This window comes from Haliotis rufescens, unplaced genomic scaffold (assembly GCF_023055435.1).
Source record: "Haliotis rufescens isolate VD_foot unplaced genomic scaffold, xgHalRufe1.0.p SCAF_11, whole genome shotgun sequence".
Taxonomy (NCBI): Eukaryota; Metazoa; Mollusca; class Gastropoda; order Lepetellida; family Haliotidae; genus Haliotis; species Haliotis rufescens.
In genome coordinates, this window is record NW_025963791.1 from 3,671,493 (window position 1) to 3,696,986 (window position 25,494).

A 25,494-nucleotide genomic window follows, 5' to 3' on the forward strand; every position below is an offset into this window, starting at 1 on the left:
CCCTGGGGATTTACCTGTCCCGCTATCTATATTTGGTCTTTAGTCGAGAATATTAAAGGTCATTGGTTGTTATATACGTAACCTTACCAGCCCTGTGGCATACACCATACAGACATATAACAAACTAGATTTCACACCCACTCCAGACATACGGTTTGATTTGTGGGGGCTGAAGACATCACACTGCGTCGTTTATTATTGAACATGTGATTTGGTTTGAACTCTGATCAATATAGATATTGAGTCAGTTCGAACAAGGCTATGTGTCCTTATAGGGACGGCGACACTAGTACACGGCATACATAATGACATCCCTCTGATTCATCAAAAGTTCAAAACAATCACAAATGTGTCAATTACCTAGAAACTCTCATTATGTTCTGCTGAACTTCATTGATACACTCAATTCGACAACATGCATTCCTTCAACGTGGGCCTCGTTCAACATTTCTAATCCTACGAATTGTGTGAGGACAGCTCAATAATATTCTTGTTTCTTCTGATTTTTCAAATCTGACAGAGTAGGGAGGGGGTATTGTTTTATTTCTTGAGTGGGTTATAAATCTATAAAGGAAAAGTTGATTTTAATGGTCCACTTGACCAATTGGGACCACCCAACTTGTAGCTTGAAAAGTAGGAAGAGACAGGGCCGAGGCCATGGTTACCATAGCAAAATTTCTCCCCGAGAATCTGACGTATTGTAAATGGCATGGTATGTGCAAAAAATCCACGATTGTACTGAACGAGCTTGTCACTCTTATGCGCACTACATAGTTGTATTGTAAGTGCTGTGCCGTTGGCCATGTGGCTTTTAATATGAATTAACTTGTCACATGTCACTTGGAAGTTCAAAAAGTTGGATTCTTGAGGGAAAACAAAGGGAAAAAGTAGTTTCATAACAGCGTTTAAACATTAAAAATGCAAGCGAGGGATAATGAAAAACCCTTTAAAAAAATATTTGTGTGATAAAAATACAGTCGGGGGGTTACGATATGCTGTAAAAGACGAGTCCCTATTGCGCAATTACCACAGACACACTCATATTCTGCTGAACTTAAACGATAAACACAGGGCGAGAAGTACTTGTCTTTAACACGGGTCTCGTTCGTTTAAAGAATCTTAGCGCTACATTTACGTTAAAGTGTTAAACTTGTGTATGGCTCGTGACAACGAGGCCCTGTGGTGTAATGCTTAACGAGTACTCCAACTAAAGTCGTAGATTGCGAATTCCTTCTGCGTTCGCTTGTATTCAGAATACCGTTAATTCGTCCAATGCTGTATGCTTGCCCTTTGTTTGTTACTATATAATTTGGTACAACGTCTAACAGTAGGCAAATTGTTTTCTTAGACGAGGAAACTGATCCACATAGAACATCTAATGTCTGCTAGTTTTATTTGACATGACTATGTACAATAGTTTGTTTGTTATTTAATGGGGCGGTCGGGTAGCCTAGTGGTTAAAGCGTTCACTCGTCACGCCGGAGACCCGGGTTCGATTCCCGACATGGGTACAATGTGTGAAGCCCATTTCAGGTGTCCCCCGCCGTGATATTGCTGGAATATTGCTTAAAGCGGCGTAAAACCACACTCACTGTCATTTAATGCCACGCTGTGTGACAACTGCCTGTAAATAATGGAGATAAGACTACACAAACTAGTGGTTGATATTATGAATAAAGTCCAACGCGTTCGGGTTACGATGATATCCAATCAACCACGTCACTGAAATTTGGGCACCTGATTCTTTTAACCGCCTCGTACGACAAGAATGTGTTGCTGGGGACCAGGGCGCCACTGTACAAAGCGATTTCAGCGCTATGGTGATCGTAGTTCCCATACCTTAACATAGACTTAATCCAGTCGTAGCGCTAAGGTTGTTTTGTACAACGGCACTCAGGGCCCCGATAGAGCTACGACTGTCGTAAGTGTATGTTAAGGAATGGGCGTCTTAGCACTAAGATCGCTTAGTGGAAATGCGCCCTGTTCCTAACCGGAGGTGTGTACAAAAGTCAGGTACCTGTGCTGACACAGTTTGTGAGTGTGAAGTTACTTAATCCTTCCAATTTCCAGTTACTGGGTTAAATGTTTTTTGTTTGTTCATATTTAAACGTCTTATTTTAACACTGAAAACCGTCTCAGAACATCGACCCGGAAGTGCCGTTCACTCAGATAGCATGGTGTGACTTCGTCTTCCTTTAAAAATGTGGGATAAGGATTGCTACAGTTTTATCCTGGTGGCTATTCTGTCCCACTGCTCACAGTTCGCATTTCAAAACATTAATACTTTTGGGGATCAGTTCTGCTTTATCATATCATTTTGATAGTATTACCAATAACTGTATACCTAAATCTATTTCTCTTTGTTGCAAGTGTGTTTTAGAAATTAAAATAGCCACTGCCCATCCTCTCAAACTAAATGTGCATCAAGTACTGTAAAGAAGCTTTAAGAGTGTTATTTAAGGGTCTTTCGTGACTCCGTCCTCCTCGCAACATGATTAACGTACTTGATTGAAAGCTTTTCTGGCAGACTAGAAATGTCCATCACTGGACTGTCTTGTCCATTCTTTACCATGTTAGGTGTCATCACGGTAGTACTAGAGCTTCGAGACATCGATCACTTTGCTTACTGAAACCCACTCCGACCTCCTTAGACCTGCTAAATAATCTTCTAGACGTCTACATACAAAAATAAATCTTGAATGCATTCGACTTATAAGTTACGTTTCGCCGGTACTCTTCTCGACGGCTTGCCTTCGGCCACTTGTAAGAGTCTGGCAATACAAAGACTTATATAATTGGACGTCGGTTCTTGTCATTGGTATTCAGGAGATTTGGCAATCTTGAAAACAGCTTCAGTAGCCCTGGTTCAAAGGGGCCTTTGTTGTGGTTTGTATAATTGGCAAATCACGCCCCCGGCCCAAACAGACGCCTTCTAATTCCAGTGCAGTTCGTTCCAACTGAGTTTTTTTCTGAGGGTTTTTCTTTCATGTATGAACGGGGCCGTGTTGGTGCTCCCTAACTTGGTTACCGAGGGGACTGTGTTACCCAGCTTTAATCAATCACCCCTGGCTTTGTTGCTGAGAATCGGCCAAGCCGGTACTCCATGGCACAGAAATCAGTCTTAACTGTCATTGATCGGCCGTCTACGGCCGTCATGAAAGCAGGTCCAATCTCTCTGGACGATGACCACACGTCGGCCCCTGCCAAAATAAACACACAGCGTTGAGTTATCACCTTTTGGAAACCTTGGCACTGGAAGCACCTCCCCAGATTGTCGGTACTTGGGTCTCCCTGTATATACTTGGCGGCGGACAATTCATTTGAGAAGCGAGTAATCCAATAGTGTAAATCTACTTAAGAGGAAGTTGCCTGTGATGACATCGCAAACGTTGACGACCATAAGCTAATACAATGACTGGTGTGCGACATCTCAGGACTACCTTGTCGCTGCTGGATGTAACGGGCTCAAGGCTACATAGATACACCAGGAATAAATAAAAACACGACAGGTGTTGCCCCGCCCCATTTACACTCTCTTTGGTTTGAGGCCCTGATCCAGTGGAATCACGGATTCAGAATTTTCAAATATAGGCATAATGATAATAATTTTGCATAAAATGTAGATATGAAATGTAGATTATGCAATAAATTTAACGAAACTGTTTAATTGCCCTCACACCTACCCAGGCCAACAAATCTGATCTTGTCCTTTTTGATAAATCCTATGAAATCATTTATATCATTGAATTTTATGTCCCTTTTGACACTAATGTCATTGACAAGATTCAGGAAAAACATGGCAAATGTGCGGGCCTCGCTTACGAAATGTCACGCTTGCATCCCAAGTACAAATGTGTCCGACTCCCCATTGTTCTCAGTGCCTTAGCTTAGAACCTACCAATCTGTTGACTGACATTGGGAGAGTACCCGGGTTTGCTGATAAGAATACAGCCCTTCTGACAATCTTGGTAATCCAGAAGGTTGCAGTGTTGGGGAGTCTTCACATTCTCCGAAAGTTCTGGGTGGGTTCGACCAGGCAGCGCTTCCTGGGAGAAGTCCCATTCGCTGTCTGGGCTGCGTGTAGAGGGGGCAAGGGCCGTGAGCTGATGATGAGCCTAACCAGCCTGACTGTGCCAGGATCACCCAAACCCTCTTTGCTGCATTTTAATTTTATGCTGTAAATAATAATAATAATAATAATAATAATAATAATGATAGAAAAGAAAGAAAAGATACCAGACACCTTCTTCCTGACTTTGAGTTTGCCAGCACAATACCCATAGTCTCGAAAGTTTCACCAAACGTAATAAACGTCTAAGACCTGCATCACTTCTGGCCTTCCTCTCACAGCAAGCCGACATGCCGTGGTACAACTGAAAGATTGATAAATACAGCCTCTTACCAAATTCACTCAACTTTGTGTATGTACCCAAATCAAAACGTCAAAGGGATGTTGATATTCAACCTTGAAACAGTTGTCCTTTATTCTTTATGTAATAACACCGCCATCAAGTCCTACATGTCAAGAGAAACGTTTGATGTGCCGTGAAGACCTATCGTCCTAGAGATATTGCTGATCGATATTCCTCGCAAAGTTTACAGCGGAATTATACAATCAATATATAATATACAGCCGACACAATGTAGACAGAAAATTATAGTATAGCGTGCACCGAGTAGAAAATTACCCTCATCCTTCTCGGTAATTTATACAATGTTATTAACCGGCTTTTTCATCTCGGCCTTCGTCACGTAAAGTATTGTAAACAAAGGCCACGCAAGGAGTCAATTTGAGGGCACAGGCATGCACAGAAAATAAACCATCAATATCAATTACTTAAAAAACCCATTAACATGTACACATGTAACGGATATTCGTCAGGCTATACTAAAGTATTATATAACATTTGTGTACGTGAAAGGTTAAACAAAACTGGTTTTATTACGTTAACGTCGTGACCTTTGTAGTCCAAGACAAGGATGATTGGACGTGCGTTGCCACATTTCCTTCACGTATCCAGTTTAATGGTTAAGGAACATTGTTCTTTTTTAGTTAAGTTGAAGAGATGGAATACGCATTTTCTCACATTAAAATGTACGTATTCTTTCCGCTGTATGATGCGTTTGTGCCGGCAACATAAACAGGAACCAAACTGATTAAAGGGGAGGTCAATCCGTACGATAAAACCCAACACATTAAGAACTATTTTACCCAAGCTATTTCCATGAAAACTGAACTTGTTCTTGAGGATCAAATCCGATTTGCAGCATAACCATTATATTTTCCACCAGCTATATTGAAAAACCTGTTTGTGGCCATTTTTGTGCAAAATATTTCGTATTTGTTTAGTGCAACACATATGTTTGAATACTTTAATATTAATTCTGAAAACAAATGTTAAGTGTTTGTCTTTGTTGACATTTTGGACTTTGGACTACATATCGAGGAAAGCTACAGTGTCGTTGCACCACTTGTTAAATATTCCCGTCGTATATTCATATTTATCAAATGAAATGAACACATGAACTTTAATGTGGGCAAATAAAAGAAGGAGAGTACCCCTTTGACGTTTCACAAAATTATTTTATGGCATCCAATCGACATTTCTTAACGGGAGCTCTTTGTGTGTATATTCTTATTCCAATCACCGAGCCTGTCGTGTTGGAAATCCATAATCCAAGTGATTAGGAAACACATAATTATCGACCGTCAAGTGTGGAGCTGGGCTCGGGTGTTTCACAGAAGTGAAAAGCATCTGCATCCTGCGTTACTTTGGGCGTTCCTCCCACATTAAGCCGACACGCCATTATATACTAAGTCTTCAAATACACAAAGAAAAGGATAGAGCAGCGCTTTCTGTTATATATAGCCACATTAAAAGCCATGTTACAAAACCGTATCCTGTATTACTTTTCTGACGATGTACAGAAACAACAATCGATTACCTAATGACCACAACTGTCCCGTGGGAGTAGTTATTTGTCGACCCTTTTATTTGGTCCCTCTGATTCTGGGCATCATATGATATGACTTAGTAAGTGTGCGCAAATGGCCAAACACACACTGTTCTTGTACTAACGTTTTAGTCGCTATCAGGGGCATCTAAGACACTGGGTTGGGTTGGATTTGATTTATCGCTGCTTTGAACGGTATCCAAGTTATATTGGGTTGTGTGGGGAGTAATGCATGTCTCAGACGTTTACCACTTTTGTGAAACTCACGAGCACAGGTACGGTGCTGACAAACCTAGATACATTATCGGGGGAATCCGGCATTCGAACTTTTGTGGTGTTCCCAAGGGACGCAACTCTGCACAGCGAATTGCGCTTTAGACGATTGGGCTATCCGTGCCACTTGACACAATGAGATACATGCCGTATGCAGATAATTCCAAATGATGCATGGCAGTTCTGGATGCAAAAAAAATAAAGAATGGGCGGTGCTTAACTTTTTTCTAGGTGTATGCTTCAAAAAGAGACGTTAACTCAAAACTCACTAACTCACTCACTCAAAGAGAACATCACCTGTTCAAGAAAATAATCACCCTTTGTGCGCGCTCGGTACGACCTATATGTAGTTCATACAGTCATTAACCTAATTGTGCATCCTCAGAAAATTATTTGTCTGACTTAAAGAGTTTGTGATCTATATGGTATTACTGACTACATCCATATTTTATGATCGTGCATAGGCTTTGGAACGGGAGTGGGAATATTTATTGTCAATGTAATAGGTCTTCGAAAGCCTCTGAAGACTGGACTGGACGTAAGAGTGGGTTTAAATAAATGAGGACAAGGGAGTCGCTAGTCATGGGTCGAATCCAAGAGTGTAACTTATAATAACACTTGTTCTGTCAGCACCATGGGCATGGGATCAGCGAAGTGGTATACATCCTCCTTCTACCTTACCTTCCAGTATCAGTCCGTGAGTATGGTTGTAGGCCACTGTTTGCAATATTGGCACTATCACGGCGGGGTACACCAGGATCTTCACACATTGTACCTATATACCATTAGAATTCGAACCCGACCGAACGCTTTATCCGCTGGGCTACCACAACGGCGTGATATATTTGAAATAAAATAAAACACTGTTAGTTATGTCGTTAGTTACCGTTGATTGGTGTAGGTCTATTCGACCCATCAGGTTTCATTTGTCCGTCTTGTTTCGACTCTCGGGGTGAAGAGGACATCAATTACAGCAGCAAATTCGAGCAAAATCAAGATGCAATCCAAGCCTTGTTATATATTCAAAGTCAGAACATTCATGAAAACGATACTACTCGATCGCATTTCGACCTTAAGTAATTACTACGGCACATTCGAGAAAAATCAAGTTGCAATACAAACCTTGTTATACATTGAAAGCTATAACATTTATGAAAAGGATACTACTCGATCGTGTTTCGACCTTAAAAGTCGTAGTATAGTATCCTTTATCCGAAATGAAAGCAATCGATCATTTTACTTTACCCTCAACTCAGTTTCAAAATTGATTCAATTATAATACTAGTGGTAATGTCGTAAAATTACTGAGATTAATATCTACATGCAGTATGTTTTACAGTCATGGATAACTGATTAAAGCGAAGCGAAGTACCAAAGTACCGCCATCTTCAGGACCGGTAGGTGGCACCGCCAAGCGTAGGCAGTCAAGCCTATTACAGAGCTTAGACTCCCGACCTTTGATGTTGCATGGTTATAACGTGCACTCAGCATGGGTCGGGTGTAGACGCGAAGTCAGAGACATACTCGGTGGGCAATCATTGGCAGGAAGCATTGTGGTTAATATACCACTGTTAAATCTGACGTCGGTTGGCTACCTTGGCGGATTGCCTCCAGATCTTTTGTTGTCTTGGTGATGGTTAAATTAGTTTTATATACAGGAATGGTTCTTAGAGAAATCATTATCGTTGCCATTAGTGTAACTGTTAGATGTGGTTGTGCGTGGGTTGGCACAACAAACTTCAATGTTTCTGATCTGTATACGTGTACGATTGCCATCAGTTGTGTAGCTGTAGCTGTTGCCATGGTAATGGGCGCCGCAAGAGTAGCAGTAATAATAGTAGTTCAAGTAGACAACCCCACAGCAGCAGCAGTAGTAGTAGTAGTAGTAGTAGTAGTAGTAGTAGTAGTAGTAGTAATTGCATGGCAGTACAAGTATTAGTCGTGGTAGGAGTTGTAGTAAAAGCAGCAGTAGGCGTTGTAGTAGTAGAAAAATATTTAGGAGTAGTAGTAGTAGTGTAAGTTTTTGTTTTGTTTGTTTTGTTGGTCTGTTGTTTAACGCCGCACTCAGCAATATTCCAGCTATATGACGGCAGTTTGTAAATAATCGAGTCTAGACCAGACAATCCAGTGATTGATATCATGAGCATCGATCCACGCGTTTGGGAAACGATGACATGCATCAACCAAGTCAGCGAGCCTCAATTGCCTCTTACGACAAGCATGGGTTGCGGAAGACCTACTCCTACCCGGATCTTCTCGTAGTAGTAGTAGTAGTAGGAGGAGGAGGAGTAGTTGTAGCAGCAAATCGTGTGTTGTAGTTGTAGTGACAAATAGTAGTAGTAGCACAACGGCAGCAGTATCTTAAGAGGCAGACTTCTCAGAAGTAACGCACAAGCTGTAGACAATATGTACTGGGTAATACACAGCTATATATCAGCAATGTGTGTTGTATCGAAGCACCTCTTGTGGGCACATTTGTCGCAATCATGATATGTAGCGGCAGTTACAGAAGTAGTGGGGGACTTGGAGATGTAGAAACATTAATTTATCAATAAAATATCACATTCGTCGGTAACCATGCCAATAGCTTGTACTATGTCCTTCCCTTAACACGGTCTCAACCGGTTAGGTTTACTCGCTGTATATAAAAAAAACAAAGTTCATAAAAGTGGCTTCATCATAACTCCTGGGTATTATGCACACTTTATGGGCTGAGCAGGGTTGTGCGTCATCCACGTTTTTGTATTGATTTCAAAGATGTAGTCGGGCCAGGTTGAGCAATTTTGTAACAATATTTACGTCACTAATCATCCAATCTATACCCTTTGGTGTTTCTTTGCCATTTGACAACAAAATAAGCAGCTAAAAAAACCATCGCCTTTCTTGTGCGCTTTTTTAGCATTAATTATATTCATGCCCAAAGTAATACATGAAAAATGTATTTTTTGCAAGCCCTTAAATCTAGCTCATTGCGCCATGTCATTCCGCTCTGTAGGAAATTCCAAAAATAATTCCGTATTCCGCCAGACATTCCAGGAACCCTTACCCCACCTGGGGCTAACTCAAGGCGTAAAATAGCATCCCCACGGCAAGGAAGATGAACTCTTTCGTAAACCTCCCCTCGTGCTAATGTTAATAGAGACCAGTGCGTATTTACGGAACGGGCGACGAATCTGACCATACCGAATCACCAGTGTGAATGAGTCCTGATTAGTGTACTGCACTGCTTAGAGGTGAGGTGAAATGGGGTTTAACGTCGCGTCCAAGATTATTGCACTTATATGTACGTGTGTGTGTGTTTGTGTGGCTGTTTGTACTAGTCCGGACTGATACCGATTTGTAGTGCTAGCTCACTGAGATACAATGCCGCAGTTTAACACGAATAACCCACTCAGACACAGTATACTGACTCTGAGCCGACCAGTCCTTGTTTTAGCCCCTTAGGCAGGGTAACAACAAGTACCACCTTTTAACGTCTTTTGGTATGACCTTCTGCTCTCCGGGCGGACGCTCTACCACTAGACCACGGTGGCGGTCTGCAATGCTTAGAAGATCGTTATAATACTTCCCTTGCCCATAGTTAGATACATGTGTGTGTTACATGGGTCATTTCTTGTCAAAACATGATGAGGCACGTGTCGTCTGAGGCGCCACAATTCGCTGTGGAGAGTTGCGTCCCTTAGGTGTGCAAAAAGACTTTAATCGTGGGTTCGTATCCCAAGTTATTTTTCTAGGTTTGTCAGCGCCATATCCGTGATCAAGTGGTAAATGTCTAAGATCAGCATCATCTCTCTTCCCAAGATGACACGCGGTGATATAACTGAAATACTGTCCAAATTGTCGTTAGGCTTCACTCACTCACTCACTAACATTCTTCTCGGTCGAACTTCCATCTGGTACACTGTATGGAATCTTAGATGTTCCTTGATGTTCTTAGATGTTCTGTGATGTTGCTAAACAACGTTGTAAAGGATGTATGGTGTATAGTGATATGACTTGTTATAGTGCCTATTGTTTTACGGTGCGTTATCAATGTAAGCAATATAACAATAGAGGACATCAAGAATGGGCGTCATTAAATCAAACCCGGATATTCGTTGTTATGAGAAAACGCCTTAGCCACAAGACTACCCTATCATTGCAACGTTGAACGATATTCCCATTTATCGGATAAAATCGTCGCCATCGGCTTAAATACAAATATTTGCGAAAAGAAAATATGGTTTGCCGGATTCGAACGTAATTCCCTCACTGATATTAAAATCCGGACGAAAAAGGTTTCATGAATGCTCGTTTCTTCCAGTAATCTTTACAGCAATCTTATTATCAAGTTTCAAAAATAACCCCGAACACACAAGAACATTTAGCCAGATACACAACACACTGCCAAGGGACAAAGTCCGTGTTTGTCAAATCTTACGAAACCCGGAACAAAACCGATTATTTTGGTCTGAAATTTCCATGGCTACTCAAAGGAAAGTAGATTCTCTGCATCCGTCTTTCTTTGAGACAGTATAAGATGAACCGAACAGCACAGCTTGGGGGAATATCCGCATTTAGTCATCGTATTCTTCTTTTATTATGATTGACCAAAGCGGCAGTATGTAGGCGGCAGGGACAAAACTGTCACCAGGAACAACTAGACTCGACAACTTTTCACGACACCGTTCACCTTCACCTTCGCCACTAAAGCATAGCGTGATATTCGACGTCAGCCACTAGCCAGATCTACTGTGGTCTATGTCTACTGTGGTCATATTATTCTGTGGTATAATGTCAAAATATACATTTGAAACGTATCATTACAGTTGCCAATGCCAAATTTGATAGTATTTGTATATCTTGCCAAATCTCTGGCTAGTGCGTGTGTATTGCTACGTTCCTCGGACGTGAATGTTTCACGTAATCGTGGGGAAGTTTGTTTCCGCACGAATGAAAATTTAACAATTGTCCCAGGTCGCGATCGAGCTGCGAAACGTTCGCGTTCTGGCCGCTATCGAAAGACGTTTATTTTGTACAGCAGTGTATAAAAACGTTGATAGTGCGTATCTGCACCTTGCGCTTTGTTTAAACGTTGGCCGATTGCAAACCGCACGTTACATAAGTGGGATTCTTTTGTATTAAAATGTAACAGCCTCGACGACGACTTTAAGGATAAGAAATTTAAATGTATGTCATTTTGATACTTCTGTCATATTCCTAAATACTCGATGTTATTTCTCGCATTGATTCCATATACATGAAATACATAATCTGATGTTTTTAGCAGCACGAAATACTTAAAGGTATTTGACAATCATGTTTTCACACACCTATCTTGATTCTTTCAGATGTAATCACGTGACAGATATCGGAATCGGGTACGTGTCAACGATGACGTCACTGCAGAAGTTGTACCTCCGATGGTGTACGCAGGTGCGGGACTTTGGACTGCAACATCTTTACTCCATGCGAAATCTCAGGGTGCTGTCGCTGGCAGGTGCGTGTTACGTTATAACATCCAGGTTAGAATAGGTCTTCAGCAACCCATGCTTGTCGTCAGAGGCGACTAACGGGAGCGGGTGGTGAGGCTCGCTGACTCAGTTGATGCATGTCATCGTCCTAATTGCGCGGATCGATGCTGATGATATCAGTCACTGGATTGCCTGGTTCAGACTCGATTACAGACCGCCGTCATATAGCTGGAATATTGTTGAGTACGGTGTTAAACAACCAACGAACGAACCTGGAGATAAACTGTCGGGTAAGGAAAGTACAGACTTGAACATTGGGTTGACTAATTATTTACAAACGTTATCAAAACGTTACTAGATTGAAAACAATCGCCGAAACACTGCATATGTAAGGTCCAAAAACTATGACACCCGTATCAAATACATCATCATCGAATAACAAATTCCAGTTTGTTTCATTTTTAGCCACCATTTGTGAGTGTATACTTTCTTTCTCCCTCTGCACTATATTTTATAAAATGGTTCTGCTCACAGTATATAACTATTTAAGTAAAAATATTTATGAGTTAGTAGTTGGTGCAACATGGAGTGGTAGCTTAATGTGGGACCAGTGAGTGAGTGAGTGAGATGGGTTTACTGCCGCTTTGGGCATTTTTGCAGGTATATTGTGGCGTGTCAGCTTGATGGGGGAAGAAAGCTCGAAGTGATGCAGGTCTTAGACGTTTACCACGTTGGTCAAACCCATGGGTATGGTGCAGATAAACCTTGAAACATAATCGGGGGAATATGTGATTCAACCCATGATCATATGATTCTGGCACACCTAAGGGATGTAACTCTGTACAGCGAATTACGCCTCCCTAAAAGACTGGGCACCTTGTGTTGTGCTGTTAGCCTAAAGGGACGCAGATCGTTTACTCAGGAACACGGGCATGGTGCTGACAGACCAAGGGTCATAATCACGGCGAGTCTGGGATTCGAATCCACAACCATCGGATCCTGGCAGCTAAAGGACGCAACTCTGTATATCGATTCGCTATAAACCACTGGGCCATCCGGTATATCATTATTGTCCTTTAACATCTCACAAATTAGTCCAGGCGCACATTACCAGCTGAACTGCAAAACCAGCACATCCAGCAAGAACAGCTCCAACCTTATCAACTCAATCATAATGCACTTCAACCAGACCCAAATACACACAGCATTACAGGATCATCAGAAATCTGTGGAGTCATCTTATCTTAATCAAAACTGCCACATTTGGCTTCACCAGAATATGGCATTACAGCATCATTACGAGGCCCTTGTATTCTCAGCGTTGGACCAGGCCTAGTTTAACATGCACCAGATCCGATCAAGTCCTTTCAGCACCTGCGAACCGTCCCGTTGCGTCACGAACGCCGATTATCGTCAATTATTCCCGACTGCGATCGCTTTATTCGTCCGGTGATCAACTACAACCATCGTTTTCAGAAGCATGTGTTGCCACACAGACCAATAACGCCCATGTTTTCATGAACGATTAAGCAATTTACGCAGAAATATAGAATCATTACGCCACGCGTGGCACTGTAGGTCTCTTGTAATGACGCTCTGGTTCCAGAACACCGCCATGTAATGAATTAGGGCACGCGGAACTCTTTATACTCCATTCATCACTCCATGGCAACAGTAGGGGGTGGTTGGGACACGTGTTACGTAACAGATGACGTATTACGATGTTTCGTATTCCATTAGGCCTCCCGTGAACAATGGCAATACATTACAGTGATGTATTGACGAGTTAATGTGACTGAGGGCATTTTCAAACTGATAAACTGGTTATTGAGAGGGTAGGGTAGCTAAACAATGGAAATAGGGACTATTAAATTGTTTGAAGTGTCCCAGGGTTAAGGAAAAGAAATCGAAAATTTGACCACCCGGTTCAACTACACACGTTCACAGCACAACCCTTCCAAAATGTTGGATCCTTTTTTTAGAAACTCAACATTAAGACAATGACAGTTGCACATGTGCAAAACAGGTACAAGCACGCATGCGCGTATGTGACCAAATGTGACGGTGGTCGCTTAAGGCAACAAAGTAACTATATCTTGAGCACAGGACAATACTTTCGTCCAGTGAGTGGTCACTAGTTTTGTCACGTTGAGTACATTTATATGCCGAAGAAGTACTATACAGTTTATAGAGGCGTGAAACTCTAGTGCTTAGGAAAACTCGTACATTTCAGCTTGACATGCCTTAAACAACACTTGGCTTTTCGAAACGTACAGTTTATATGAAATCGTGCAATCTGCTTTGAATGTGAATTGTGGAGTTTATGTCATCTGCAGTGTATAGTTCGTGGAAGTGTTTGCCTGTATTCTACGATAGATGGAGAACTTGTGCTAGTACTTTATCGTAAGATAAACGCACAGTCGTTCTCTCAACAGTACGGGGGCGGTCGGTTAGCCTAGTGACTAAAGCGTTCGCTCGTCACGCCGAAGACCCGGGTTCGATTCCGACATGGGTACAATGTGTGAAGCCCATTTCTGGTGTCCCCCGCCGTGATATTGCTGTAATATTGCAAAAAGCGGCGTAAAACCATACTCACTCACTCACTCAACAGTACGTTTATGTTCCGATAATAGACTGGCTCTCGTCCTCTATTATACATACGCGCATGTTAAGCATTAATTTGTTAATGATATTATATTTGCGGTATACGTGTTTAGACTGTTGGAATCAGTATGTATGCATTCGAAATCCAAGTATCTCTAATAAAGAAAAAAGGGACATTATGCAACAAAATCAAGAGCCATCTTTAAAGCTGAGCTTAAAGCTGAGCAAGTTGACTTAGATATTCAAGCAATATTACGGCGGGGGATGGCCTACTCCTACGCCGTGTAATGCACAGTCTTGTATTAATAATAGAATATAGTTATTGCAAGACTGAGCTGGATCATAAAACGCCAATGGAACACACTCGTAAAGTGCCGTTTGAAAGACGGCTAGAAAACGGCGAGACTGCAACATTGCGAACAAAAAAACGACATTCTGATATGTACCTTTTTCTGCGTTTCCACATCAATGACATTAATGTCTTCAGATGCTCGCCGAGTTTAAGGCGAGATTGATTAAAGATCCACGACTGAATTGATTTCAGCTTTGTCAGTCCTGCTACATACAAGGTTTCTTCAAAAGGAAAATTTTCCTGTGTTGATGTGTGGGGCTTGACAGCCTATCCTAGTCACATGTGACGTAGAGTATCCATCTTGTTCTAGCTAGTTATATAGGCCACCAGATAAGCCGAGCGGCCTACTGTTACGCTGTCGGGACTGACGGGTTCTGTCTGTGTAATGCGACGTTTGATAGACGCCGCTTCCTCCTCTACTCTCAGGTGGGCTATAGCTGTCGTGTCGGGCTTCAGTTTGGATTAGGCATTACTGGATCCAAACGAAATAGTTTGATGATCATGTAATGGAAAGCGTATATTAAGAACTGGAAAATCAAATAAGTATTTTAATTGTATGTTGTTTTACATCATATCATACGGCCTGTAATAATCGAGTCTCAGACAGTCGAACTGGTGGTTCATACCGGAGTACAATGGCATGTCAAATCGAGCCTGACGAATCGATCCAATTTAGTCGCCTCTGAAAACGTGCTTTGGACCTTTTATTACACGGGCCCCTCGAAGTTCAAGCTCGTTAATTCGCGCAGAGACCATAGTCAGTGAGGCAAAATCACTTTCAAGACAAAACGTTTCAGTTCATAAGTGGTTCCTAGAATCACCACTGATCCATGCCGTCTGGAATCAAAAATCAAATCCTAGATCTCACATTGTTTGGTGAGGTAAGATGGGTTTTAACGACGCCTTCTAGTTTACCTCGCTTTTATAACCACTTGCATGCACGTGTTCGTGTGACTGGTTGTACTAGTCCGGACTTATGCCGGTGTTATAGAGCTAGCCCACTGAGATGTACTATGTGGTTTTACATAGATACCCAACTCAGACATAGGATACTGACTCCGAACCGACCAATCCTTACTTATATGCTTAACGCCGAGCGCAAGGGAAACAACAAATGCCATCTTTTAACGTCTTTCAGTCTGACGCGGCAAAGGGATCGAACAACCGACATTCTTCTCTCCCGACAGACGTTCTGTCCACCACACCGCGAAGGCTCACATTGCAACAACCTAATCACATTTTAATCAGCCTATTTACACATTGAGTAACGTGGGAATACTTAGAATCCTACGGAGTAATTTGAGCTGGAAGTCATATCGCTCTTTTGTTAATATACATAATTCAACGTTTTGAGAAAATATCTGGATTTACGCTTCATATAGCAGTATCTGTGCAGTAGGCATACTCGGATAATACGTATGGGAACACATTTATAAAGGATATGTTAGGCAGGGTTACATCTAGACTGGAACAGGGAAGTGAATTATTTATCTCAGTGAAATATCATATATCATCAGCAGTATATTCTGAAGGCGTGAACGCGATAAATAAAAAATCAAATCTGAGCTCCCTACCACGCGACTACCCATGCATCAGAAAGGATTGGTATGCTGTGCGTGGATTGTGCACAGCATTCAAGGACTCATAAATGCTTTCCAAAACTTTGATGTTAGACATGTGGAGAACATTATCAAATTTGACGCATCAGTGACAAAGAATATGTCGATGCAATTCCCAATTTTGACTTGTACCATATGTTCCCGTGTTTGTTTTTCAGGTGAACAATTGACTTGCATTTGCATGTGTTTGTGACGGGTGTCAGGGTGGGGCAGGATACGCTCGCACGCACCTAGTATCATTACTATTTGATAGTGATTTATGAACACATGATAATAGCTTATCAATAGCTTTAAGGAGACATTTGGTTATGACTATGGACTTGTTTTTTGTCACTTGTATTTGCATGTTATGGTGAGGTGAAATGGGGTTTTACGTCGCGTCCAAGATTATTGCACTTATATAGCGACGTGCATGTACGTGTGTGTGTTTGTGTGGCTGCTTGTACTAGTTCGAACTGATGCCGATTTATAGTGCTAGCTCACTGAGATACCATGCAGCAGTTTAACATGAATACCCCGCTCAGACACAGTATACTGACTCCGAGCCGACCAGTCCTTGTTTTAGCCCCTTAATGCCGAGCGCCAGACTGGGTAACAACAAGTACCATCTTTTAACGTCTTTTGGTATGACGCGGCCGGGGATCAAACCCCGGACCTTCCGCTCTCAGGGCGGACGCTCTACCACTAGACCACGGAAGCGGTCTCTGCATGTCATGAGTGTTTCCTACGTGCAACATAGTCCTTGTTGCTGTACCAAGGCGACTTTAATTGATCGGTAGTCAGGCTCGATGACTCAGTTGACTGCGCGTGTCGACGTTGCTCATGGTATCAATCCCTAGTTTTGTCTGGCCATTACTCGATAATTCAGTCGTTATATAGCTGAAATATAGCTGTGTGAGGTGTTAAAATAGCAATAAAACAAAAGAAACTTATTCCGGTTTTCTCTCAAATGTTGCAGGTTGTTCCCAGATTTCCACCAATGGCCTGTACGGCTTGACGAGGCTCCACAACCTCCAGGAATTGGAGCTCACAAACTGCACCAGTGCCACCAAGACAGTCTGTGATTTCCTCAGGGACAACATGTTCCGCTGTGCAGTGCTCGACTGACAAGAGGGACAAGCTATGGCGTGAAGAATCTCTATTCCAGGACTTTGATTTGATTGACATTGTGGTGATGGTATACCTATTCTGTACAAGTTTACCATACTCTGTACCGGTCGTGATGTGTCCAGGTCAGTGTCCACCTGAAAGGTTGATGTTGTGGAGTGTAAGTTATGCTGGTGAAATCGTGACCCTTTCATCCAAGACTATGGATGCCCGTGTTGGATATAATGATTCACGTGTGTGAGAGCAATCTGATTCGCTTGGATGTGTATTAATGGTTTAGACGTCCGATGGAGCTATACAGACATTGTGTGTTGCCCTGCGTATTACAAGCGACCCGCTTCATCATGATCCCCTTCATCGTGGCCTCTTCCATCAAAGCCTCCTTCATCGCAGCCTCCTTCATCAAGACCTTCATCATAACCTGCTTGGCAGCCAACACCTTGTCCTCGTCTGTAATCATCATGCCGTGTAACTGGGTACCTGTCTTGCACACAAAGCATGAGCAATGGGTTTCACGAATTGAACGAATTTGTCCTCTGACACCTCTTGGAATGTCTGTTTCTGTCGTTGATATGAATAATGGTACAGGCTGTTCTTCTAAAACGTGTTTCTTTCGGTGAGTAGTTTAAGCCGAGCAACATGCCTAGCAGTGGCATTGTATCAGCATACAGCATTCCCTTAGGAATATACTTTCATGGGACTCCTCATCACCTCACGACGCTTCCCACAAGGGAAGACAACTCTCATTGTATTCATCAGGACCGTACATGAATGTTTCATGAACGACCAGGTGGTTTTGCTATTGTGATTCTGATTGGGATTGTATACATCGTCAATTCTTCACGGGTTTGCATACACTACGTTCCTCAAACACCCATGAATACATGCTGTTTTGAAATGTGTCAAATATTGGCTGTCTCTTTTAAATATGCAGGAATCCCGCTTACCCAAAACATGTTACAATATGATGCGCGTGTACGATGTACCTGGCCACGTAAATTGGGTAACGAACCTTAAAACTGTTATTTTTAGATTAGGATTTGGTGATGTCTGGTTCTTTCTTACCGTTCTTACGTCAACGGTTAAAAGACAACTTTTTTCAGGTTTGGCAAAGTGATTTATCTGATTGCCCCAAAAATGGCTTATCATGCACAGTTTAAAATATCCATTGAGAGTAGTATTACTGTAAATAAATTCAGAACCACATTGATTCGTTTTCGGCTTAGTTCTCACAATTTAGAAATTGAACGTGGACGACATTATAAAATTCCTCGTGAATTTAGAAAATGTAAAGTTTGTAACTTAAACCATATCGAAAATGAATATCCCTTTTTTGTTAATTTGTCCAGCTTATAGCCATCTTAGGCAAAGTTACATAAAACTAAATTTTACATCTTTCCAAATATTCTGAAGTTTAATACACTACTGTCATCGAGAGACCCTATTATCAATATGAATACAGCAAAGTACTTGTTTTATGGCAATACTGTAAGAACACAAATACCCCAACATGTACAATGTGCAATTATGTTAAAACTGCTTTTGTTAAAAAGCAATCAAATGTATTATATCTTATGCTGTTTGCACCTTAATTGTATTTCGTCTGTACAAAAAGGCCCGTGGAATACAAGTACTGAAATAAAGTGAAGGTATGAACCCCACCAGTGCCAACTATTGAAGCAATGAGTAGAACAGAAGGCCGCATGGCTGTGACACGTGTTGCACGAGGAATATTGCTGATGTGCGATGTAATCTGGATACTCATTAGTCAGCCCTAAGGGAACCACGTTATTCAGTCACGGGTAATGGAGGAACGACGTGTCCACTAAACCTGTTAAGACTTGACGATGGTTTGTATAAGGTTCCAAACAGTTTGCCTTAAGGTGTATTTTGTTGGCTGTGATATCAATCCTTTGTTTCATATTAAGTTGGCACGTATATGTAGTTATTTATGTCTACCTCAATTTCACGTCTACCTGTTCTAGTTGTTTCATTGTTTGTATCAGAATGTTCAGTTGTCGGTGTTGATAATACTGGAAAAACACCCCTTTAAGTGGGGTGTTTTCTAACGTATAAAATACGAATGTGTTTGTAAAATAAAATCTTTTAGTGGAATGTTGATACTCTTAACCGGATAAAGAAATACTACTTTAAACATAATCCCTTTAAATGGATGGTCGGCGCTGCTTCTTTATACAACACTCAGAACATTATTGTATCCAGAGCCTTAACAAGTGTAACATTTATGAATCTGAAACGTAATGAGACACGTTATGGAGAAAGTTTAATAGTAATCGAAAAGAGATATTCAGTCGTCATGGCAACTTTAATCCGATCTCTCAACCGCTCCTGCATTCAAAATTTATTGAAAAGGTAGGATTGCATTTAAACAATCAATGTAATGTTCGACTGAAAGATATACTTTCTCGTATGTGGCACACGTTTCAGTAATGTCGCGAACACTGTTGTTGTATTAGGAATCAATGCTAACGATAACCACACAGACTAAACATTAATTGTTTTACATGCATACATGCTAGAACAGGCGTAACTATATTTAGTTAGACTGTTAGGCAACCGATGAGAACATATACCTATATGTCCCTTATATAGTACCTTTGTACACACCTCAGTGGCCACAGGCACTGCACTTCCCTGTGCACGTTTTCTTCCCTTAGCCATGCCAGGATCCGGTGTTTTGGGTTAGAATTCTTCATTATCACCCTTGGTCCGTCAGCACCATTACAGGATTCGTGGGTTCCACCAAAGTGGTAAACGTCTAAGTCATGTTGTGACGTGGATCGACGTACACGACTTGGACCTGGCACTGATCGTGAACTAAAATACTGTTCAAAGCGGCGTTAAACCAAACTCACTCACTCATGACATTAAAATTGTTTTTACACGTCCCTTCCTTCCTCGCAGTGCGGCGTAAAACAATGCTTGTTTTATTCAAAACAAATTCTCGCAGACTGACAGAAAATCGAATGGCGCAATCCCTGATGGAGATACTTCTCTGTAGGAAGAATCAATATGCCCTAATTAGAATATACTCAAGCTCTTAAATCCTCATGGCACTTGCTAACTGTACAAAGTGACGGACTCTCGTATTTGATAATTCAGAATATTATACAGCTATTTGGTAGAAAATTGCGGAGAAGCTTTCTAAACCAATATGGTAGACCGAACATAAACGCAGTTTTTAATAATATTGAAAAGTTAAATTGTTAGTTTTTGTATTTTGTTGTGTTAACGAGTGCGTAGCCGTGATGATTGACGTTGAGCTGTGTTAACTAGAGCGCCGTGTTGACTGAAGTGCACCTGTGTTAACTAGAGCGCCGTGTTGACTGAACTGCATCCGTGTTTACAAGAGCAAAAGTGTGTCGACTGAAGCACGGGTGTATTGAGATGATGCGTTTATATTGTGGCTGCCTCCACACCAGATACTGGAAGATGCTCAATACAGCTGGTGAACAAAGCTCTTTCAAGGTTTATGATTGGATCATGAATCGTAGTTTTTAGCAGGTCGTAATCTCTAAGGTTTCCGGTGAAGAGTATTGGTTACCATTGTTTCAATGGGGATTATTTTAGTTCAGTTATCTGTTTTTCTCTACTGTAAACACCGCCTTTTAATGTTTTGCTGTTACGAGTAAGAAGGAATGGCAATAGACATTCTTTAGTATTTCTTTCTCCTGTCTTGAGAGTTCTATAAACTGCTGATGTTGGCAAGTGTCGTTGCGTTTAACAATTGCGTGAGTGGGTGGGTTTAGCGCCGCTTTGAACAGTATTCCAGTTACATCACGGCTGGCTGCTTAATTAGGAAGGAATGCCCGAAATGACATGTCTCAGAACTTTTACCACTTTGGTGAAACCCATGAGCAAGGGTATGGCGCCGACAAACCTAGAAACATAATCAGGTCGAACCGATTCGAATTCACGATCATAGGTTTCTGGCGTGCCCAAGGGACTCCGTCGTGGAAATTCTGTTTACAGATAGGGCTGAGATTATTCATGCAAAGGCTCTGTTTCAGTTTTTATAGGCCTTGTAGAGGAGGTGTCGAAAATGTAATAGTTTGCGACTGACGGACAACGCGCCATGACATGAACTAACTTGACTTTCCGTCAACAGAGCTATATCGTAATTGGATAACAACAATGGCCAGTCATTATGAATAGTATGATAGTTGCGCTTGAAGATGCTATTGTTATGTCGCGGTGACAACTAGGTGGGATGAACGCCCGAAAGTCCGAAGTAATTTCTTAGACGTTTACCACTTCAGATGAACTCAACAACCATGCCATGCTTGAGGGGAGCAACTCTGCACACCTAATTGCGGCGCCTTAGACAACTTGGCCATCCGTGTCCCCTTATCAAAATGAGAGCAATGCCGTATGCAGATATTTCGTGGATTGTATGGAGACCGCCATGAATTCGAAGGTGAATTCTTCCATTGTTGTCGACACTAATTGCGAAGCGTCCCTTATTTGTGCTAGGATAGTCGTGCATGGTCGTGCATCCGAATCCCACATTTGCTTCAAAAATTATCCTCAGTTAAAGGTGCAGAAATTCACTGATTCTTGTTCTTTTATCGTACCAGGATCCACTGATCATGCGTTCGAATCCAATACTCACTCCTGATCCTTGATCTGTGTGCGCCATACCCGTGCTCACTGAATAGATGAACGTCGGCAACATTGTTTACTTCGGGCTTTCCTTCTCGACAATCGCTGCCATTTCGTAAAACAACTGAAATACTGTTCGCATCTGCGTTAAACCGTAACCACTCACTGATTTTCGGATTTACAATTAGAAAGTCCTGAATAATCCAACACATCAAAACTAAGATGATGATTAAAGTTAAAAATAAGATGATTGAAAAATTAATGTAATAATGAATTCCGTCTATTTCAGAGTCAAATTATTGGCTACAGACGCATTAGCGATGATGCACTAATGTAAATGATGAATAAGAATAGCCAGTTATCTGGTGATGGCGTCAGCTGGTAATCTGTTACATGTGTGAAGACACCTGGAATAGAACTTTTGTCCAAAAAATATGGTAATCGATGACGTCTGTGTTGATTACATTCAGGGATTTACCGGACGCGAAATCTTGCAATTTACACGCATACAATTTGAAAACGGACGCAAAATATAAACAGATTGCATCCAATACATGTTTGGAAATGAATGCTGCTATTTCATAATTTGGTAGTACTTAAATATTAATTTCCGAACGTAATCATTCAAATATTCCATACAGACACATGCTTCACGATCTTCGAGCGCCAGCATGTTTACATTAAAAGAACTCCATATCTATTTAAAAGTAACAGCCTGTGAGCATGCGCAAGCTTACGTCACTTGTGTAAGAGTCTTTGTATTTACTTTGGGTGATTTCGCTTGGACCCCCGTTTTTTAACCTGACATTCCTACAATTAAATTAATTAACCCAGGAAAATCTCTGGATTAAAATAATTTCTGAATTCCTGAGACCTAATAGCAACACATATATCATTATATAAATCAAATCTAGTCCGTCATACAGACGCTGAAACAAATATATCCAATACAGCAAGTCTACAGTATTTGGCAAGTCTATATTATTGCAGTATCAGGCATCTGAAAATTGTTGCAGTATCAGGTATCTGAAAATGAAGAAAATCTCTGGGATCCTTTTTATTATATTTTACAACTATGATTTAACAATTATCTTTTTCTGTAAAATGTTCTTTTCAGAGACTAGATTTTAGAATCAAATTAAACCATAATCTTTTCAAACTGTGTGTTTATCACCCGAAACAATTTGAGTCGAATTTTACGAGTGTCAGAGATCGAGACACGTCCTGCATGGGGCCCGTTACCCAAAGTGAATTTAACGTTAAGTTTGTGTTAAGGCATTGGACTTTCGATTTTAGCGGTTGAAACTTCAAATTTACACGATATATACACGTACAGTAAACAACAACTTTGGGACACAAAATGTACACATTAAAAGGCATTATTGTATTGGTAAAGAAAATATATGTGCGCCTCCGATCGTAGCTGCACTGTGCTGCCTCGCCCTGTCTTTACTTCTAATCTGTGAACCCGTGGAGCGAGTGAGTGAAATAGGTTTTTCTCTCTGTATTACAGTTATATCACGGTGATCTACAAACAGTCGAGTATGGACCAGACTGTGGTTGATAGCCCGAGCAAAGGTCCTAATTTCAATCGTCTCGGATGTACGAGGCGTTATCCCCTGGGCAAGCAGTGCTCCGCTTCTCATTCAGATAGCCTTGTGGTTAAAGTGTTGCTCACTGCGTGAAGTATATTTTTATCTCCAGTCGTATATGATTTATTATAGCTAAAATGGATAGAATTATCGTTAAACCGCCCGCATGTTATCAGAAATGAGCGGTCCACTGTAACTTGATAATGTCCTCATATTGTTTGACGACGGGCCATTATCACGCCCGTTGTTAGGTGACGTCATCTGGTTTGTTCTGTGACGTTTCCATAAAAGTGGGTCAGTGACATTCATTGTGTGTTGATTGCAGTAAATGATTCAAAACCCATATTGTTGTTTATTTCTACTTGATAACAAATTCTAACCATTTCAGCTATAATAACCGTAATTTTTCAGGGCATTACCATTTGCAGAAGCCGTCGCACTTTTCAACTCCTTCGTCGGGCAGTTAATGAAAGACTTCGGGCAAATGATAATGCCCTGAAAAATAACTTTACCCTTATAATATTGCTTAAGGAAACCTCATTCACTATTATATTATCAACGTGTGTCATAGTCAACTTTGTTTGTAACGATGTCATAAGGTATAGTTATAAGATTCTCCTTTGAGGAATTCTAAAGTATCCGAAATTCAAGGCTTGAAATCGGAGTTAGTTTTCCCTGGTACGACTTCGTAGAAACCGATGTCTCGGTAGGTACGACTTCCCTATTACAAAAGTTTGGTACATACGAATTAGTTTAAGCCGAACCGAAGTTGTTCCCGAATTTTAGGTAGATTTAACTTCGTTATTGACGAAGTTTCGACAGGCACGACGACGCCGTTGCCGAAGTTTCAACAGAAACGACGCTGTTGCTGAAGAGTCTGTAGATACCACTTCGTTATAACCGACGCTGACTTATTATGATATGAGAAGGAAGTGCCATTAGAACGGAACTGCTAATATCGACAATTAAAGGTTGTGTTTCTGCATTCAATGCCCTGGGCCCGTCCCACAAGGCGACCGTAGGGCTGTCATAAGTCTATGATAAAGTGTGGGAGTTACGATCACCTTAGTGCTACAGTCGCTTTGTAGAACGGGGCCCAGGGTTCATCTCATGTGCTTCAGTTGATGTTCCGTGAGTTTAACCACATGTTTGACAGGTTGTTTTGTTTATGTTTATTTAAGCATATACTGTTGTTGATTGTTTGTTCGATGTGGACACTGTGTTACTCCTGTGCATTCCTATACAGAAATCCTCTCATCTGATTCTCGCAACATCAGGTATTCCACTATCAGTTATAGTTACCATTTCATTTTCTGCTTTATGTAATTTTGAAAGTTAACACTCTACGTAAAATAAAATATTCAAATACATGCATTTATATATCGCCGGTGTCTTTTTCATCTTGGAACAACTCAAGGAATGGAATAGAATGCGTCATATTCAGACGTCACGGGAAACAGGCCGTCAAAAGCAGTTATGGATGTGACCTGTCTTAAAAAAAGGAAGGAAATTCAACGTGACGTGACTATCATGTGAAACATGCCTCCAAGGAAACATGACATAACACCTGAAACATGACAGAACACCTGAAACATGACATAACACCTGAAACATGACATAACATCTGAAACATGACATTACACCTGAAACATGACGTAGCACCTGAAACATAACATAACACCTGACACATGACATAACACCTTAAACAGGACATAGCACCTGAAACATGACATAACACCTGAAACATGACATAACACCTGAAACATGACATAACACCTGAAACATGACATAGCACTTGAAACATGACATAACACCTGAAACATGACATAGCACTTGAAACATGACATAACACCTGAAACAGGGCATAGCACCTGAAACATGACATAACACCTGAAACATGACATAACACCTGAAAC

The 25,494-nt window shown here is 41.2% G+C and overlaps 1 protein-coding gene across 1 annotated transcript in view; it reads left to right on the forward strand.

Moving 5' to 3' along the window:
• LOC124134334 (F-box/LRR-repeat protein 16-like) overlaps nucleotides 1-24,952 on the forward strand; it is a 76,674-nt gene extending 51,722 nt beyond the window's left edge. The window contains exons 2-3 of the mRNA XM_046499097.2: nucleotides 11,559-11,707; nucleotides 17,215-24,952. Coding sequence (XP_046355053.1) covers nucleotides 11,559-11,707; nucleotides 17,215-17,363 — 298 coding nt within the window. The 3' untranslated portion in view covers nucleotides 17,364-24,952. The remainder of the gene's footprint in view (nucleotides 1-11,558; nucleotides 11,708-17,214) is intronic.
• The last annotated feature ends 542 nt before the right edge of the window (nucleotides 24,953-25,494 follow it).